Below are 20,757 nucleotides of genomic sequence, written 5' to 3'. Positions count from 1 at the left end.
TTAACATAAGCATAAAATTGGCTCATAAACTGATTTTAAAATAAAAAATTCACATGGTCATAAACAAACATACAAAAAAAAAAAAAAAAAAAAGGAAGAAGCATATTTTCAAGCTTATCAGCAAGAAAAAGAGACCATAAAAAAATATATAGAAATTTGTTGCGGTTTCTTTTAGCGTTTTTCTTTTTCTGTCCTAATTAAAAGCTGCAAATCGACAGCATAAAAATTTATAATGAAAAGCTAAACGGCAACCGAAGGTGGAGTACACGCGATGTGTGAGGGAGGGAAGATGGATTGATCGACTTAAATGGCTGTCATTTGTTGTCATAGTCGGTTTTTGATTGCGTACAGCTCCGTTGTGAGGAGAGAAAGTAGAAAGCAGGCAGCACCACATCATTAAATGGAGTTGTTTTTTTTTTTTTTTTGAAGGTAAAGGAAACTTTTCAAAATCATCAGAACGATGGTGTAGGGCCACCTCTCCTATGTGATCAATGACAAAAACTGTCTAAAAGCAATAAAAAAAATTGTTTGCCATACACCAAATAAATAAGAAGTTAGTCGTCAAGAGAGTAAGAGTGAGGGTGAGAGTGGGAGTGGCTGTGGCTGTGGCAATGGCAGTGAAAGTGGGTTTAGGTGTAGAAATGTCAGTGTATGAATGAATGAATTGAGAAGGCAGGAGGTGGTGACGAGACAAAAGAGAAGCATTGAATGCGAAGCAGAAAGAAAAGAAGAAAAGGCAAGTCAAAAGTCAGCCTGGCGGCAAATCGAAGTGAAAGTTTCTTTCACAAACATGCAAACTGCCATTAAAAGTGGCGAAAAATTACAAATGAAGTGCGACGAGGTACAGTTGGCAACAAAGTTTCATTCGCATCCTCCTGTTAATCAAGTACTGACAATGTTGCCACAGCACAATGACTGAGGGAGCTGTAGCAATTGGTTTAGGTACCAAAAAGGTAGGTATGTTGGATAGAGGGAAGTGGAACCTGTTGCAGTCCCCCGCCAACCCATCGATGACAGTTAACCAGCGGAAAAAAGACCTACAGAATAATTGGCGCCCAACGTGAGCGAATGGCGACAGGAAATTGCGCGACAAGCCCGCAACTTTCTTGCCAAAAATAAACATAACAAGAAGGACAGTGTAACCACTTGTGCGAATATCCAGAAGTTTTTATTCCCTTGCCAGCCATTAGACAGATATGCCATCGAATTCACCCGATCGTTCTTATAGTCGATTTGATCCATTTGATAGCAGTCCGAACATAAAGCCTGCAAGGGTTAAACAGATTGATGATTTCATTGTTATTAACTAAGTGAATATACCCTACATGCAGGGCTCGAAAGAGAGAAGCAGAGACCGACAGATTTTAACAATTAAAATTTTTACGACTTTCACTTGTGAATGACATATTTTTTCAGCCCCCCTGAAGTGACTTCAATTGATTTTGACAGACAGGGATATTAAAGGAAAAATTGCCATAGGAAAAAAATAGAAATTCTGATAATTGAGGGCTTGAAATTGAATTGAATTGTTGCTATCATTTATTAACTTTTTTTGGTTGAATTTTTATACTAAGGACATGGACATAATTTGTAATCTCAATATAACTTTTATTGTATAAAAATATATAGTATAAAATACTAAAATAAATGAAGATGTAAAGCAACCGCCCACTAAATCCAAACAGAAATTTATAGAAGTACATTTCAAGCACACAAGCTTTTCATTCCCCTTTCATTTTTCCATTTTTTTTGACACCTGGCAATGGAAATGCAATTCTCAACAACAACAGCAATAAGAGAAAAAAGAGTGCAAAAAAAAAAGGATCAATTGCAGGCGGCAGCCAAGTGGCGTCCACATGCTCATCTACATCGTTGTCGCCGCCATCATCATCATCATCGCCATCGTAGCTAACATTCTGGCCTCACCTACGGGCGTGTCATAACTTTGTCAAGTGCCACTCAGCACACACATATGTACATACACCCACACATGCACACACTCAGACAGCCATAAAGAAAGGAAGAAAGAAAGAAAGAAAGCAAAAGAAGAGCCACCCCAAAGTGAAATCAAAGCAGCGAAAGGCCAAAGCAAAGAATAAAAAATAAAAAAGCATCACACAAATTCGCGACCAATTCAAAAAAATAAAGAAAGAAAAAACCAAAACCAAAAATAATAAAAAAAAAGCATACTCACTAACACACACACACACACACACTTACACAGAGAGAGTAAAAATAAAAGCAGAAAAATAAAAGGGGTAAAAATACAGCAAACTGAGCAACCAGGGCCATGTCATGTGGAGCAGCTACTACTACACGACAAACAGATGGAGAGGAGGAAAGCACCACATGAGGTGGGGCGGCCCCAGACCCAGACCCAATTTCAGAACCAAAACCAGGCCCAGGCCCAGGCAGCCAGCAGACAAAGGCAGCGAAAAACAATATTGAGGTTGACACATCTCGAAATATAAACATCGAACTTGGAACACACTCAAAAATAGAAATAAACATTTATTTAAACTTTATGGAATATTAATATTTTATTACATTATTGCTATTCTTCCCTTTTTAACACTAAAAAAAACACAATTCGAGTTATGATTAGGGATACAAATGAAACCTTTGAGGTCTTACATTCAATGCTGACGTCAAACACAGGTGAACACAGTTTTTTGTAATTTTTCCTTCAAAACAATTTCAGTTCATTTTTCATTTTCAATAGGCAACAGAACAAACAAAACAATTGAATTTAAATACTGGAAATACTCTTTCGTTTCATTCAATAAATAAATAAATCAAAGGCATTTAATTTCATTTTAAAGGCAAAAGAGGTGTGGCTATGCCATCTTTTAGTGCGTGACACACGCGGCGTATGCGTAATCTGGCAAAGCATAAACTAAACTATATGTATGTATGTATGTATGTATATACAGAAGAGTGGCGTTGGAAAAAGAGCGAGAAAGAAAGTCATCCTAAGGGGCAACTTCACTTTAACGCCTTTGTCAATTTGTTCACTGTTGTCGATGCGAAAAGGCAAAGGCGAACGCTATGGGATAAGGAGAAGGAGCAGTAGGTGGTAGGTAGAGTAGGAAAGTGGAAAGGCAATTGTATTTGGCGGTGCCCTTCATACAAAGTCAACAGCTGGAAGGACATGTGTATCTGTGTGTGTGTGTGTGTGCGTGAGGTGCGTACGTGCCGCGTGCCTCTTGGAGGTCCTTTTCTGATACCCTTTTGGCCGCCTTGTTGATTTTTCTATCAGGTGGCAATTTATTTAACTACATTTGCATTTGAAATGCGCACAAAACAAAAACCAAAAAGAAAGGAAACAACAAAAAAATTGCCAAAACAAAGCTTCTTAAATTACCCAAAAAACTGAGATTGCCTAAGGTGCATTAACTGATGATGAAAAATTCGAAATCACTCAACAGCATTTAACTTAAACGAAAAACCAAACGAGGCCCAAAACATTGCAGCCTTCAGAGAAAAGGATTTCCACTTATTTATTAATTCATTCATGAAAATAGTTGCTTATGTATTTGTATCATTGACTATTACCAATAGATTTGATTTATATACATACATATATATCTGTAAACTTTAAGTATATTCTTCTTCTATTCGTTGCTCACTTTTTTTTTCGTATACAAAACAGCTAATAGATTACATATTTAAAAGCTTGGATTATAATTACAAATATAATTTTTAGCTTACTTACTCTGTAGAGTATGTCGTTTTAGCTCCGATATTTTTTTGTTTTCATATTTTCTATATATATTTGATATCCTATTTTTCTCAAAACGGGCCTGCCAAGAAAATATTTTCCTTTATTCTTACTTAGTTTTTGCCACAATGCCACACAAAGACTGAAATAGCACTCAATTCGATTTTCAGTAAGTACATAGTTAAAACTATTTTGCCCAAAAAAAGATTTTCTAAAGACATACCAAACATATTTTATACATACATACATAAAAATTTTAAAAATTACAATAATAAAACTTTAATTTTGTTTTGTTAAATTCATTTTTATTGACCACAAACTTTTGGGCAAGGATGCCTTACCACATATTGTGGCCAGTAAGAATTAAAACAGAAACCAAATTTGATTTGTTAGTCTTGAATTTTGGAATACACTGAGAATAGTTGAAATGGAAATTGGAAATTTTGCCCTGCTAGATATTTTTGGACAAAGGTTAGTCGACCGAACCTTTGAAAATAATTACATCTTACACTTTGACTATGAAAGGAAACTTTAGGATTTATTCATCACTGACAATTACGAAGGGTTTCTCTTTTGAAAACTATAAAAAATGATTGGTAATGGTTAATTTGTTTTTAAGCTTAATATGTGACGACTAGATCATAAGGCATATAATCCTGATCTTAGTCTAAGAAAACATCCTACAAATTTCTATTTACTTTATTCTATATGTTGAGAGACGACAGTTTAGGCATTCGCAATATGTTTTTCCATTGGTTTTTGAAATATTTATTCACGAAAAGAAAAATACATATGTGAATCTAATCACTCAAGGGAAAGCAAAACCATTGGGAATTTGTTTCATCATCTAATTGTAAGTGGCTGTTGACCGAATCTTTCTTTACTTAGAATTTCGCAACATTTTGTTGTGGTATGTGGTGTCTGTCGGTGTGAATACTTTGCTGGGAGTTTGGATGTGGAGGGGAAGGGGAATAAATTTTACCGAAACTGTATAAAAACCAGCTTGTTAATGCCAATTGCTAACTTTTGCTCACGCACTCCGGCTTCTTCTGCCCATCCAACAGGATGCCTTCAGCGTTGCCTGTTTATTTGACTGAGTGACAGGAGACGAGAAGGAAGAAACGAGATATGAAAAGAAACTCATATGCACGTATGTATCAATGTATTTGTATTTGTGTGTGTGTGTGTTTTCTGTGTGACTTCTTTGACTTCTGACATCTCCCGCCAACCGTTTCACTTCAGTCCTATTACCCTCTACCTCGCAGTCAGCCAACCAGCCAACCATCCAGCCAGCCAGCCAGCACTCTCAGGGGTTCATGACAAATGCCTGGGACATTTCGGCACACTTGTCAGTCAGCTCCAAAAAGCAAAGAAGATGGAACAGAAGAAGAAAAAAAACCAAAAAAAAAGAGTCTCAAAAGCCAATCTCCCCGGCACATGACGAAAAAATGTCGAAAACACGAGCCAAAGAGTTCTCACATTTCTTTTGCCTTCCCCCTTTGTCTCTGTCACTCTCACCCTCTTCTTTTTATATACATATATAAATATATATTTTTTTTGTTTCATTTTTTGCTGTCTTTTCTTTTTTTCAGATTTTAACATTCCGTTTGATTGCCCCGAAAAACCCCTTAAAACCGTTCCCCAAATAGAAGTCATAAGGGTCAATGTCTTGTCCAAGGTCTGAATGGCAGCAAACAAAAAAAGAAAAGAAAATTACTAAAAAATTTATATTCAAAAAAAGTTTTTTTTAATTTGTTTTTGGTTTTTCTGTTGTTGTCATTTTAAAAGGCTTTAATAATTGACAAGAGTATTATTGTGAAAGGTAAGGTTAAAAGCAAAAACCATTCTTTGTTGGTCCATTCATAAGAAACTGTTTAAGTTTTCAACTTAATAAATAAACAATTCTTTAGCCTTTTTTTCATTACTCGGAAATTTCATTATAATCAAATTGATCATTCACCAAATATAAAGTAAACATATCGATTGCCTCATAAGAACTATAAGTTTTATAGCTTTAAGTTCGTTTAGCCTTATAAAGTTAAAATGTAGACAAAACAAACTTATAGATAAATAGTTATTTGAATTAACTTAAAAAGTTTTCATCCAAAAACTAGAAACTTTGGGATTGTTTGATATAAAATCTATATCGATAGTTGGGATTTTTACCCGTATATATGTATGTATGTATATACTAATCAATGCATTTGTTGGTTATCGATTTAAACCTAGTATAATAATCTAGAATTGATGGAAACGGTAATTTCTAGACGTAAAACTATTATTACGATAATTGTCGATAATTGTCTTGCTTTGTCATGAACTTTCTTTAACAATTTTTGAGCAACTCTTATAATATTTTATTATTATTATTATTATTATTTTCTGCTCGTCATTTGGGTCATCATTAGCCTCATTAGAAGTTGGCCTTACAATGCTTACATCGCTGGTGACCCCATCACCCCACTACTTACCCTGCCTGAACCCTCGCATAGCAAATGTCCCTTTTGTCACTCTCTCATTATGTATAAGCCTGCTGCCCTCATGACGCTGCAAGCTGGAGGAGTCATTAGCTAGGAAATATTGATGGCAGCCATTGACATAGTCATATATCACAAATTGCACTCTCAATAGACGATGGGCGGTGGCTGGTGTGCGGTGGATAGTGGGGGCCAGAGACTGGTGATTGGCATTGGGAGGGTCGATTGGTTGGTTGTCGGGCTTAAGGTGGTCAATGGAGCAAAGAGCAAGTTTTAAACATCGCGAAGGACAAGGAAAAGGCTAATTATTCAACGTCAATTGACATAAATAATGCAGAGCATAGCCTGGACAGGATTGTTTATCCTCTTTGCAAGCAGGCAGTGTGACATAATTGCACAAAGATAATAGAACGACAGGTGATAGGCAGGTGTTCCAGTGGGCCAATGGGCAGAAAGTTTTCATATTGGGTTAGGGTTACCAAGTGTAATAATATGTATGTACATACATATGTACATACATACATACACTTACATGTATATCTGTTTATTGGGCGTGGCTTAAATATGTATGCAGCACAAAATGTGTGCGTAATTGATGTCTAAAGGTCCACATCATCGTCAAGGATGCCGAAACAAAATGATGATGATGATGATGATTACGTTGATGATAGTCTTTTGCATATTTCAGTTGAGTTGCAGCTGCATCAAAGTTTTTGGGAAACTAAACTCTGGGGGTTGAGTCCAGGCAAGGACAGCGTCAAGTTGATGGACGCTCGCCCTTCCATTCCTCTGCATCTTTTTTTTTTTTTACCTCATCCTTCACCTCATGGGGAGTTTAAACGTCGACGCACTTAGCGACCGCCTCGGCGAGTTGTTAAAAATTTTATTTTCTAAAGTGCTGGAAAATTGGCGAGCGCCCACTTCAAGAGAGACAGCGACAAAAAGAGAAAGAGAAAGAGAGAGAGAGAGAGAAAGAAAAAGAGATACAGATCCTACCGGGAATTCAGTGCCTAACCACTTTTGGCAAACGTAGCCAAGAAGGAGGCAGTAAAGGCAGATAGAGAGAGAAACTCTTTGCGGCAATCAACTGTGTGGCATGGTCGATGGGTCCTAGCCGGGTCCGGGTTCAGGGGTCTCGGGTCTCGGGTCTGACTCTGGGTCTGGGTCGTGGGATACGGACTCAAGCTGATGCAGACGTCAGAAACAGTTTTGCCTGCGCTTGACTTTCCAAAGCACCAAAAACTTCGGTTTGCCTGATGACGACCGCAACGGGAGGTTTGGGCATATTGATTTGTTTTATAATTGCCAATTGAAAATTGATATAATGTAGAAACTCAACATTTAAATACACTAATTAATCAATTAGGCATTGGGAAATTGTTTTTCTTATACCTAATAAACAAATTAGCTTGTGAATATTTAATAAATAAAATGTTAAGTAAGAATTTTTGATGCAAATTTCCAAAGACGAGTTAAGACTTCTTCTTGGATCAAAGACTTGATTAAGATCAAACTTTTTAAAAATATTCTCAAATAAAACTCAAAGATTAAACTTGATTTAATACGTGTGCCAATTGTAAAAATATCTTTTATACATATACAATTATTTTATAATTTATTTAAGATTTATTTTTTTTGTTGTGTAAAAGCCAGGTAAGCCAGGTAATCGTTTAGGTCGATCTACATTTTAAAGAAACTGTGCCGGAAGGGCAACCCTTATGCATTTCTCTGGTTTTACTAACAGTTTACAACAGTTTTGAGTGCTGGGTACGTTCGTTCATATTCATTTATCATTGATAAGAAACATAATCAAGGAAATGAATGAATGCCTGACTGAGCAAATGAATGAATGAGCGATTCACACACACACACACAGCCAAACCTTTCCATGCCATCGCCATGCCGTCTCGCCCAATCCCTGTGCCACGGCCACTAAGAGAGTGCAGCAGCAGCCGCTACTAAGCACAGTTGACTTGCATTTGTGAGCTTGACTAACGCCATGTGGCAACTGTTTCTAAAGCCCCCGCACATCATTCATCTCCATTTCGTCGTTTTGCGCTTTTTTTAGTATTTTTTCTTTTGCTTTTCGTTTTTTTTTTTTCACTCGCTCTTCTCGCGCTAGTCTTGTGGCTTACACGGTCTTGGTCAGATGGTGATGCAGCTTATAGACCGTGTGTGTAAAGTTTCACCAAAAATTTTCTCAAAAAAAAAATAGAAAAGCACAGTTGATTGATCTGTATCACAGTTTTTCACTTAAGCCTGGATTTTATCGAGTACCTATCGCAAAATCTAAGCAATTCATTCAACGATTGAAAGCAGAGAAAAAAAAAACTACAAAGGACTCAATTTCACCTTGTCGAAGTTTCTACACCCTTGCGAATTCCAACAAATTTTAAGGTATGTAAACATATAAGGGTAGTTAAGTTAAGTAATCTATATCCGTAAGTAGAACGGTTATATCGCATACAAAATTGCTGAGGATAAGACAATATAAATACAATAATCTTATTAATATAAAACTTGTAATTGTAAGAAAATAATAATTTCTGGGCTCATTTACACAGAGAGGAAGAGTTCATGTGATTCGAAATCTTTGCAATTAATCGATAAAACAATAACGGTTCATTTGAATTGAACCCAAATTGACCAAAAACGCCCACGGCAATTAAACCACAAATACTCCGACTCCCACTCACACCCACACACACACAATATATTAATGCATTGCGAAACGTATAAAAGGTGTAACGTGAAGCTCTAAGGTTAAAGGACATTATTTTTACGAAATAGTTAAATTCGGGCCACGGTAAACTGGTTAAAACTCAATTAGTCTAATTAGCCCCAAAATGCAATGAATATGCCAATTTTCAATGGGGCCAGTGCACATGGATACAAAAAGCACATGGATATGGAATGGCAGCCGGAACAGAAACAGAAGCAGAAATTTATGTTCCGTCAGTGGGGACAAGTTTTCATCATCATTTTCACTCAAAATCATAACAAACAACATCAACAACAGCAATAAACATAAAAAGCAGCAAAACACAAAACAAAAAAAAAAAAAAAAAAAAGAGAAAGCCTTAAGAAGAACAAGACGAAGATGAAACAGAAGAAGCAACAAAGCAAAAAACAAAACAACAACAACAACAAAAAAGGACACTCGTAAACTTTGCACCTCACTTGCTAATGTGGCATAGCTTAGAACGAATGTAGAGGCAGGGGCAGGTCGGAGCAAAGGCAAATGCTTTTCAACAGCAGGCGACGTTTTTACAATTTTTCCTACTCACCCACACGCACGCACACACACACGAGCATGGCGAGGGAAAGAGAGAGAGAAAAAGATGCACATACACACTCACACACAATTTGAAAAGGAAACGGAAAGGAATTTTCATACTGTTTGTCTCTCACCCACAATTAAGAAGGTCCGAAGGAGGTCTGCATGTCGAGTGAGAAAAAAAGGACGAAGTAGAAGGGGTAAGTGACAGGGTTGGCTGTAAGGGAATGATGTGCCAATTAATTAAGTTAATTTAGGTAAAGTTTTAAGTAGGGATTTGCAGAAGAAGAAAAAAAAAAATTCTCCAAGTAGAAGAGTAAAGCAAAAAAAAAACCATAAGAACTTTTTACTCTACCTTCTTTCTCTGGCTCTCGCTTTTTCGCTTTGCCCTTTCTTTGATCTCATACTTTGCGAAAGTTATTGTAGCGAAACATAACGAAAGGTTACTTAAGCAGTTCAACCACTGCTTATTACATTTCATTTCATTTAAAAGCAGTTCAGTCTTTCATCTGTAATTTGCTTATCCAGACTTAAATCGCTTTTCCTTTATTCATTTAATTTGTAAGTGCTTTACACAGTTTACTTTTCCCACTTTCCCATTGCATTTCATATAAATTCATTAGAACGAATTAAATTATTTCTAATATCATTATTTCTATATTTTCTAATAAATATATTTAATGTTTAAAGCATTTTTGAAGCATTTTTCTAACCGACTTCAAAAGCTAAGACCTATAAGACTATTTTTCAAAATATCGAAAGAAAATATTTGTAACATTCTTTTCTAAGCTCACATAAATAGGAGCCTAGAGAAATATGAAATTAAAATAAAAGGATTTGGTATAACTTGTCCTTTCGACTTGACTGTGAAACAACATTTCCAAAATATTGTTTGAAATAATTTCGAAACTCAGCCGACTTAAATATAATTATATTCAAGTTCTGTCTCTAAAAAGATATACCTTCGAAATTGACAAATTATTGAACCATAATTTTTTGAATTGATGCCAACTGAAAGTAGTTAAAATTTAAATGTCAATAAAAAGTTTCTCTTCTCCATTGAAATTAAAAGTTTTTGTAAGTCAAAGTCCTGCGAAATGAAGATTGATGGAGTTGCATAAAGTTTATAGTGAATGTTGATAATTCCTTCGCCATGCAACAATGAAACATTTCTAAAAAAAAATACTTATGATATGCAGGTATGTACGTACGTAGATATCACGACACGCACACTACAATCTCTAAAAGGCGTTATGCCTGGAACCAGCATATACCTATGATTTTTGTTTATACAGTGGAGTGCGGGAAGCATCCACTGATGCCAGGAGGTGATTAGACTAGTTGGGTGGCTGAATGAATAGCGGGGTGTGATAGGTGCGGTGCTCTTAGCAATGCATAAATTACGCACTGTAATTGAATTAAAACCAATTTTCGGATGCCCATACAAACACACACACACACAACCTGCAGAGTAGGATCAGGTGCAACTGCTTCTGATTTTACTCGTTCCCTTTGAAACTTTGTCTCACTCACTCGCGTACGCGCCCTCGTTGCTTTTTGTGCATATAGCCAACTTTTGCTAGGGTTTTGGTTTTGTATGGTTGGGACGATAAGAGAGACAGAGAGAGAGAGAGAGAGAGAGGGACAAGCAAACAACATCATCATCATCATCATCAGTGACTGGTCAACCTCTGCAGGAAATGAGCGAAGGTACCACCTATCCACCATATCATCTACTTTCATTTCGTGGTGGTTGGTGGGAAAGTCGGGCGAAACTTTGACAAATTGCTGTGAAAAAAAACTGAAAATCTAGTTTCTGATGGCTGTGTAGCTTAGGGAGTGAGATAGAAATAGACATATACAATATATATATATGTATATATATAAGTATATAAAAATACACATACACATATGTAATTTGCCATGTCATGATTTTTAGGGGAAATGTTGCCTAAGGCCCAACTTGACCTGCAGATCATCGCTTCACCAATGTGGCTAATTATTACATTTTTACCTTGACCACGCCACGGACAAATGGACAGACGCTGGCTGGACTGGTTGGTCCGTTCTGGTCTGGAATGGAATAGAATGGCATGAGATGGGATGAGCAAATAAAGCCACTTGACAGCTGCTGATAAATCAATGTCAGTAGTGAGTACACTAATGGTACGGAGGTGAAATGCAGGGAGATGCGCACATACATATATATGTATGTATGTGTAGGTGGAATATATATACTTACACATATGGATGGGTTTTTGGTAATGAAAGAGTACAAGTGAATAATTGACAAACAGTAATGTTGTTGTATTGAAAAAGCCATCCAAATACACAAAGAAAGTCAGCCTGATGCCCCCTGTAGTCGACATTGGCCACAATGTTTCGCTCACTTTTGGGGCATTGGGGTTATTTCTTGATAATAGGGTCGAGAGTCGACATTGCATCAACACAATGGTTAACAAAAATATCAATTAGAAATAAGTAGATAAGGGTGAAACTTCATTTTCCCAAATGTGAATGATTCATAAAGTTTTTAAACTGACTTATGTATAATTAAGCCACCCATCATTGCGATGATTGTTTTATAAGAAATCACTATAATGGTTCTCTTTTAAACTCCACAGTTGATTTAAATAAGAAGTTTGTATACCCTTGCAGTCCTTGGTAATAATAATTTTACATGTTCAAAATTTGTTTTTTGCAACTCAATTCATCAATATACAAACAAAACAATTTTACTCTCATATATGTAAATTTCATAGCATACTCGATTTTTATGAAAATGTTTCTTCTAGTTCTTCTATTATATAGTGGTCCGATCCTTATGGTTTTCATACTTTATTTTTGCCGGGTAATAAAAACCCGCTATCAGCCCGATAGCTCTTAAGACGGCTGAGTAAAACGCGTACGCACAGACGGACGGACAGACGGACAGACGGACATGGCTATATCAGCTTCTCACGCTGATCAAGAATATTTATACTTTATGGGGTCGGAAACGTCTCCTTCTGTGCGTTACAAACATCTGATCAATTTTATAATACCCTCTGCAAGGGTATAAAAATTTGATATATTTAATGTACAGTAACAATATGTAACGTTAAAGCTGTATATTTGGCTCTAAAAGGAGTCGAAACTGTTAAAAGTGGAATCATACATATATGTACAACCCATCAAGAGAAAACTGATTCGTATATGATCAGAAGTTGTTTTGAAATGTTAGTTTTAGTACTTCTACCTCTACCTCTAAATCTTTGCCAATTTATGAACAATCTAGTCGGCCATTTGTCTCACTTCAAGAACATGAATTCCGATTCATTCTCTACATCTAGATGTGTATCATAATTTTCAACACAACACATACGGATTTTCCTCTATCGACATGTTTTAGTAATCAAAGTCATAGGGATTATTTTGTTTTATTTATTTTTTTTTTGTGCGGGAACGGTTTTACACATATTTATTTTCCACGTAAACTCGTTCTTTGTGTAAAACAATTTTTTGAATAACAATAACAAAGTGATCCGTTTCGGTTGAGGCAGGCAAAAGTTTTTGAAAAAAAAAACCATACAACAAAATTATTTCAGTTTAGGAGTACGACAATTATCAAAATTCTTCGAGTTAAATTGGCAAGCGTTCAATGTAAGCCATAATATATTTAGCGAAATCTTTATCTTTCGAAATAATCAGAACACAAAATCGGAAAGCGAAAAGGGGTCATCCAAGGGTGTTCAAGTCGCGACGCGGCTAGTCGAGCTGACGCCAAATCGAGAAGAGCTGATCCGTAGAAGTCTAAAAACTAACGCAAGTGGACAAGGTGGAGGACGAAGGCGACGGCGCAGAAATTGATCATGAAACCCGAGCAGCTTAATCGTTTAATGCGGGTCAATAAGTGCATGCAGCCCTGGTTTCTGCGCAGCACCAACGAGCTATACGAGAATGCAGTGAGAACCTATTACGCACGCAGCTCTTCGGTGCTGCCCTACAATCCGGGTAAGAAAGTTCTAACACGACACGTTCTGTTCATCTTCTCTAAGTCTGTAAATTTTGTAGACTCCCGCGACACTAAGGGCCGCCAGGAGAATCCAGGACCTGTGCGCATACTTAAGACCGCCGAACGGGAACGATGCGGCCAAATTGGCGGCACCTATCCACGGACCCACAAACAGATGGCCGATCAGGCTTCTGTTGCCAATTCGAGCAATCTGATTGAGACTGTCATGCAGGCCAGTCGCCGTCGTTCCATGTCATTTAGCATGGGCGCTGCCCGCAATTATAATATCTATGGAGATTCGCTGCAAAGTGCCAGCAGCTCAAGTTATTCCAGCGGCATGGGCAGCGTTGCAAACCACCTCAGACCCAAATCAAATGATAATGATGATGGCGACATGACATTGTTTAGTGGTCGCTCAATGAGTTTGCCACCAAGGCCACCGCAATCGGCGCTAAAACTGGGAATGGTCGGTTTTGTTAAACAGAATCCGCCCAGTCGTCTGCATCATATGAATGCATTGGAGAAATCCACAAAAGTGGCCGCAAAAGCAACAGCGGCTGCACGTCGCAACAGCAATAATGTTGCCGAAGCGGAACGTCTTATGGTAATTGATAAGGCATTAAAGCAACGCCTTGCCGTACGTTTTGACCAAGACAATAGGGACGAGAGCGATGCCAATACGGGGGAGCGCCGCTTTCGATTTGGCCTCGGTCTCGACCTCAATACTAAGAAGCAGCATGCCATGGGTGAGATGAGAGACCCGTCGACACGTTTCCAAAAGCTCGGACTGGGTGAGCGTATTAAACGATTCGAGCGCATACAATTTTCCGATGGTCCAGTTACCAATTATGCGTTCAATCGGCATACTGGGGATATTAAGCCATATCATAGTGCACAGTATGCGCAAAGGAGGCAATTGGGCTTTAAGAACGTTCTTTATACAAATCATCGGCAACGAAATAACTGCAATTATTCAACAATAACATCAATGTCCAGAGAGCTAATTATATCGCCGCCGCCGCTGAAGCCGCTGGCGCCGATGACAATACGGCGAACGCAGCATCAGCAGCGAAGCCTCACGGATGGCCAACAAAATAATGAGGAGCCAGAAGGACAGCAAAAACAAAAGAAGGAAAAACGTAAGAAGCAAGAAAACTCTGAGACGGCAACAACATCCAAATCGAAAACGAAAGTGAAGAATATGTCAACTAGTTTCGATGCCTATCAAAATGCAATAGACAAAAATAAGATGAGTCGCATCTGTCATCAATCCTATATACAGGATAAATCGCTAAGACCTTGCCCTCTGCCCGCTCTATTGATGAAACGGGCTAGGAAACAGCAGCAACAGCGGGAGCAACAACAACATCAGCACGAAAATCAGACACCGTCGGCACCTTTGAAATTAGGTAATCAGACGCTTGTGGCAAGTGCCTCACAGGTATCAGCATTCAAGCCTTCCTTTAGGAGTCAACATCAAACGATAAGAGAGCAATCTTTGAAACATTATGAAGAGCAACAAGCGAAACTTATTGCTGAACAACCATTCGGCAAAGCTGGTAGCAACAGCAACGCACATAGACGCAAGTTAGCAACTGCAAGCAAAATGACATTAAAAGGACCACTAATTGTAATGGCCACTGATGCGGCAACTGCTGTTAAACGGACATGTAATCGCCCAGGCATATTATCGACAGCTAGAAAATATTTTCCAACAACAAATACAAATCTGCCTATGGCTGTTACAGCAACACCAACATTAGCAACAGCAATACCAACACCAGCAGCAGGAGCAGCGATAACAGCTTCATGCCCAGGCAATGCCAAGAAAAACCATCATCAACATAGCCGTCATGAGCAACAGCAAATCAATGCAGATTCATCGAAAAAGCATCAAAATCTAAGTACAGCAACAGCAAGTGTAGCGGCAACAGTATCGCCTGCAACCATTTACAAACCTGATTCGGCCAGTCGTATGCTTACCACACCGTATCATCCTCAAAAGCGTGATCCGGTTAAAGGTGCTCATATGGAAGTGCAACAGCAGCACCAGCAGAAACAACATTACCATCACGAATATCATGAGCAACAGCAGCAACGTAAACAGCAGCAGCAGCTATACCAATTGCATCAACAACAGCAACATATTCAAAACCAGCGTCGACAATTTCATTATCAATGCCCCTGGCGACCCAGCTACTAAATCCCAGCCCCCAACCCCCTTCAAAAAAAGAGATGAACAAAATCCCCAGTAATAGGAAAAAAATTCAAGTCGAATCGTAAACTACTTTCAGTGTGTGTGCTTTCCCTCTCCGGCCGGCCGACCCTTGCACAATCCAAGCCCGTGATTAGGACGTAATGTTTTTTATATATATGTATATGTATATATATGAATATTCAGCTTTTTTTACCATCGTACGGTTTCTCCTTGGGCAATACAATTTTGCCTCTGAAAAATAAAATATCACCGGTAAAAAAGACAAATATATGACAACAAGTGCGTTGAAAACTGGGGCACAATGGGTAATTGGGATTGGATGGTGATGGGGTGGTTGGTAATGGGGATGGTAATGGTGCTGGTACTGGTGGTGGTGTTCTACTTGTATTTTGGACATTGGCTAATTTCAATATCCCCAAATGCGGCAGCAGCGGCAACAACATGGCATTAATTTTTCATGCAGATTTAACTGTTACATGACAGCAGCAACAACAACAACAACTACAAATCCTCATTGGGCACAGTGTCCGACAAAAGTCGATACCAACACAATAAAAATTTTTGTTTCTTTATTCAAGAACTCACAATCAGAAGTCAAGAAACACATGACTTACACATGAAAGTCCTTTTGCCATTTTAGTCACTTTTCTTCTCTTTCTCTATATCGAGTTCCTCGTTGTAAGTTACTGTTTCCTCATAGTATAAACTAGTATTATTCAGCTTCAAGCTCAATTCGTATCCAAGAAAAGATATTGTTCAACACTCTCGCGTTTGGTAATTCCTAATGAATTTGGCAAGTAACTCTGATTGATCAATAAGAAAACTGTTTGGCATGTCCAACATTAGAAACACATCTCTAGATCCGGCTTATTTGCGTTTAATAGAGGCTTTTCACCACTATGCAGCTGTTGTTAGTAGCTCGTCAATGTCACAGTGGCAAAAAGATAAGCCTCCGCAGAAAACAAACGCAAAAAAAAAAAAAGCGAAAGAAAGAAAATAGAACCCAAACCGAAATATTCAGTAGTCAAGAAAAGCGGCGACGTATTTTTGGTTGAACTTCTTTCCCTTTTCTTTTCTATTTTCATTTATATTTTCTTTCTTCTTTTTGACTATTTTGTGTTTTTTTTTGTTTTGTTTTGGTTTTTGGTTTTGTTTTCTTGTTGGATTTGATAAATGATGATGCGTGCTACATGACTGGCCATATAAACGGACTTGAGCTGAATGCTTTCTTCTGCCATGTTGGCAGACGCAGACAAATAGGCTCAGGACACAGTTGAATAGCTGACTGACTGACTCACTAACTGACTGACAGACTGACTGAGTGACTGACTGACTGCCTGACTAGACTGATGAATTGGCAGGACAAGAACTACAACAATAGAGCATCAAATGCGGAATGTTAAAAACTTATCAAATTTTTTTCTTTCATTTCGGTTTCTATTTTCATTTCAAAAATTCTAGCCAACCAAAGTGCAAGCAGCAGCACCAGCAAAAGCCTTTAGTGCATGAGACAATATTGACTAAAGTTTCCCCCATTGGCATAAATAAATAAAAATCAAATTAAATTAATTCCAATACGCACACGCACCCACACAAAAAGCCAATAAAATTAAATCAAATGAAATGAAATGAAATGAAATGCGCATAGTACATAAATACATATAGATGTAGGATGCAGGTCCGCGACCAAAAGGACTTGCCAAATAAACAGAATGGACACAGCTCTCAAAAACAATTCACTACCAAACCATATGAAAAATTAATAATGTTAAGCCTTTGTGGAATGCTTAATAACAGTTTCTAAAGTGTGCATTTTTAAAATATTTAAAGAAATAGATCACTCAGTATATATAAAATTTATCACAATCTTAGATATCAGTTTCTGTTGAAAGCAATTAGAAACCAATCAGTTATAGTAAAAAAAAACCTTGACAAAGAAACTTCCTATTTTAAAATCCTTAAAAGCTAAATCCTAAATGTTTGATTGACAGATGCCAGACATCTAACCATATAACCAAGTTCCCCCTTCATGTTTGCTAAGTCCGGCCCAGCATATGAATAAATAGATATAGAAAGGGGGTTAAAACAGAGAGCAGACGGGCGTAAGAGGAAAAGAGAGGAAACTAGTGAAAGGGAGAAGCGAAAGGATTAAATAGAAACCGGAACCAAAACCGCATAAAAGGCATCTCAAAAGCGAGTCGAACAAGTTACGGAGGGTCTTGTCTTTGCCTCTTATTTGGTGCGTTTTTGTGTGTGTATGTGTTTTTTTTTTTTCGTTGGTGTTTTTTTTTTTTTTTTTTTTTTTTTATTTTACAGAGCCGGGAGCAATAAAATAAATCCACCGCAAAGCCGCTGCGGGTAGATTGCCCCAAAAAGCAAAAAGCAGAAAAAAAAAGAAAAACATGTAGATAGAAATACTAAAACTCTGTTTTGTAAAAACTCTACAATTGTGGAGTGAGTCCTTGGCTAATTCAGCATTTTGTATTTTCCTTTCTTTCATTTGTACCATTTTTTTTTTTTTTTTTTGTGCTTCTTTTGCACTAATGTTCCCCACTAACTTTTGCTGCAGTTCAAGCATCCAAAAGGCAAAAGCATTCCAGAACATTGTCGCATCATGTCCAAGTGGCCATTTCCTGTCCGCCCTTCACATGCCACTTCCACCCACACCCGCTCGTCTGTCCCACTGTCTGTCACTTTCTCTCTCAGTGTCTGTCGTTCCTGTGGTCATTTCACTTTTTCATTTCATTTGCCATAAAAAGGAAATTGGTTTCGTTTGGCCACCTCTTCTCTTACCATCCCGCTCCCCCCACACATTTTGCCGTTTGACCATTTCTATGCCCTGTCTAGCTAGCTAGCTTGCTAGGCCATCTCTATAGAATAGGGTGACTTCACCTGAAGTGTAAACGAATTGACAGTGTAATGCCCAAGAAAGAGGCATTCGTATTGTTAGGTTTGCATATTGTTTACTTGGCTTAAGTTGAGTCGAGGATAACAAACAAAATATAAGTATGAAAGTTGGCAAATTCTTACAATAACCCGACTGCCTGCCAGAAAGTATGCTTTAGAAAATATTATTTGATGTAAGGGAATTGTAATACAGTCCCCCATTCACTTTCAACACCCACACCCACACCCTCATCCATTCTATTACATTACATTGCCTTAGCATTATGTGTGACAGGACAAAAATTAGGAACAATAGTACGTACGTGAAATGAACTTGATATAAACGCAAGTGGACAACATAAAGGATAATAAAACTCTAGTTGACAACAATTGGCCCAAAAGGAATGCAATAAATATTAACATAATCAACTAAAACTACCATTTCATCATAAATATATATCGCTCAAAGTTAGTTTCAAATGATCGACATGTTTGGATATGGGAATATATTAGTCAGTGGTAAGTCCATCAAATTTTTAAGGACATAATATACTTATAATAGTGTCAGTTGTCACCAACTCGGCAAGTTTGAAAGATTTTCAAAGAAGAAACGTTTAAGGATCACAAATTTAAGCTCTTTCTTTTAGCCACACAGTTGTCTAACTATACGAAAGGTGAATTTACATGGAAGGATCTAATAAATATTTTCGGTGGGAATCCCAACTCACCACCTGAAACCCTTCATAATAGTTCATAATTATACATACCCTAGCAGGTTCAGGGCATAATTTTTAATAAATCCTGACAGTTTTTTAATGCACAGATGATCTTTAGGTGTTTTTGTGTGACAAAATTTAAAAAATTAACATAATTAATATGTTTTTTCTTTGGGTTTTTTTTTCAGATAATGCAACATGCACACAACATATATGTAAATTGTATGTATAGAATGAAACCCACAAAAGAATATGCACGTAATTTAAATTTCTCAAGTGAAGATAGAAATCTTTTTTAATTTCAAATAAAATACGAGTATTACAATCGATGGAAAAGGAACATTTGTTGCCTTTTTTTGTGCAAAGATAAAACGTCTTTGGTATGAAAAAAAGGTTGTCTAACGTGATGAAAGCGAAAAAAGAAGAAGAAACAAAACTTTAAAGTTATTTTTATCACTAGTTCCGTCAATTTACTTCATTTTGCCAAACAACTCTTAAAAAAAAAACAAGTGCCGAAAATTATTTGAATACAATTTTTCAAACTGCCATCAAGTCGCTCTAACCTAAATGATTCAAGATAATGTTTGATGCTTCTATTATAAAAATTGAATTAAAGAGTATCGAAATGTTGACATAATCGGAAGTTAGCTTAACGCTCTGGTTAGTGCTGAATTTAGGTCAGGGTTGCCAAGAGGCCGCAATGACGATGATGATGATTGCTACGCGCCACTACCAACAGCAACAACAATATAGGCAGACATACACCCACCCATACACATACACATACATAAATATACACATGTGTAGAAACGCACAGTGCAAATTGAAGTAATTCAAAAGCAAACACAAAAAAATGCCACATCAAAATGGGATTACAAAATAAAAATAAAAATATATAACATATATAGAATTGAGTATATAGAAAAAACATGACACGCCACTTAAATGCTTTACTCTATGGATATATGTATACATTTATAATGTGAAAAAAACTTAATGATTAATAACTTTAACTAACCAAAAAAATAGTTTTAATGGCAATTTAATATTGCAAATAAATTTGAATAAATCATCAAAAGAATCGCAATGAGCAACAAAAAAAATTGTCAAATTGAAATTTTTATCAATTAATAATGAGGGCAAAAATGTACATCAAAGCGAGGTGAGTTCTAACATAAACGTAAACTGTATTTAACACGAAAATCCACTTTTAAATTGGCTGTGATTGAATTTAATCGTATTTGAATTTCATTTAAACATCTCCAGGTTAACTTTTGTGATTTGTTATGTCTTCCTTATTTATTGAACTGCCCTCTAAAATCCATCATCTGGATGATAAATAGGAATTTATAGTGCGAATGAAACTACATTTGGCGTTATTTATTATCGTTTAACCTTTCGACCCAATCAAAATGAAGACAATCATTAAAAGCAAGGACAACCCGTATCAGTTAATCTAGTTTTTACT

General features: G+C 37.1%; 1 protein-coding gene and 1 long non-coding RNA gene across 2 annotated transcripts in view; both read left to right on the top strand.

The window, feature by feature from the left end:
• Positions 1–411: 411 nt before the first annotated feature.
• LOC137573390 (uncharacterized) overlaps positions 412–20,757 on the top strand; it is a 57,917-nt gene continuing 37,571 nt past the window's right edge. The window contains exon 1 of the long non-coding RNA XR_011031867.1: positions 412–429. This is a non-coding gene — a long non-coding RNA (uncharacterized lncRNA). The remainder of the gene's footprint in view (positions 430–20,757) is intronic.
• On the top strand, positions 12,828–15,953 carry LOC137573391 (putative uncharacterized protein DDB_G0268364). Its single transcript, XM_068285326.1, has 2 exons — positions 12,828–13,468; positions 13,529–15,953. The coding sequence occupies exons 1-2, from the start codon at positions 13,327–13,329 to the stop codon at positions 15,670–15,672; spliced, it is 2,286 nt and encodes a 761-aa protein (XP_068141427.1). The 5' UTR covers positions 12,828–13,326; the 3' UTR covers positions 15,673–15,953.

The sequence above is a fragment of the Drosophila tropicalis genome, unplaced genomic scaffold (assembly GCF_018151085.1).
Source record: "Drosophila tropicalis isolate 14030-0801.00 unplaced genomic scaffold, ASM1815108v1 contig_4, whole genome shotgun sequence".
NCBI lineage: Eukaryota > Metazoa > Arthropoda > Insecta > Diptera > Drosophilidae > Drosophila > Drosophila tropicalis.
Note: the sequence above shows the minus strand (reverse complement) of the source record. Positions and strands in the feature narration are given on the sequence as shown.

What these genes read in the sequence shown, in the direction of transcription:
- LOC137573391 (XM_068285326.1), top strand. Translation starts at nt 13,327, where the DNA reads ATGAAACCCGAGCAGCTTAATCGTTTAATGCGGGTCAATAAGTGCATG. An exon ending in GGTGCTGCCCTACAATCCGG is followed by an intron (nt 13,469 to 13,528) that starts GTAAGAAAGTTC and finishes TAAATTTTGTAG; the next exon opens with ACTCCCGCGACACTAAGGGC.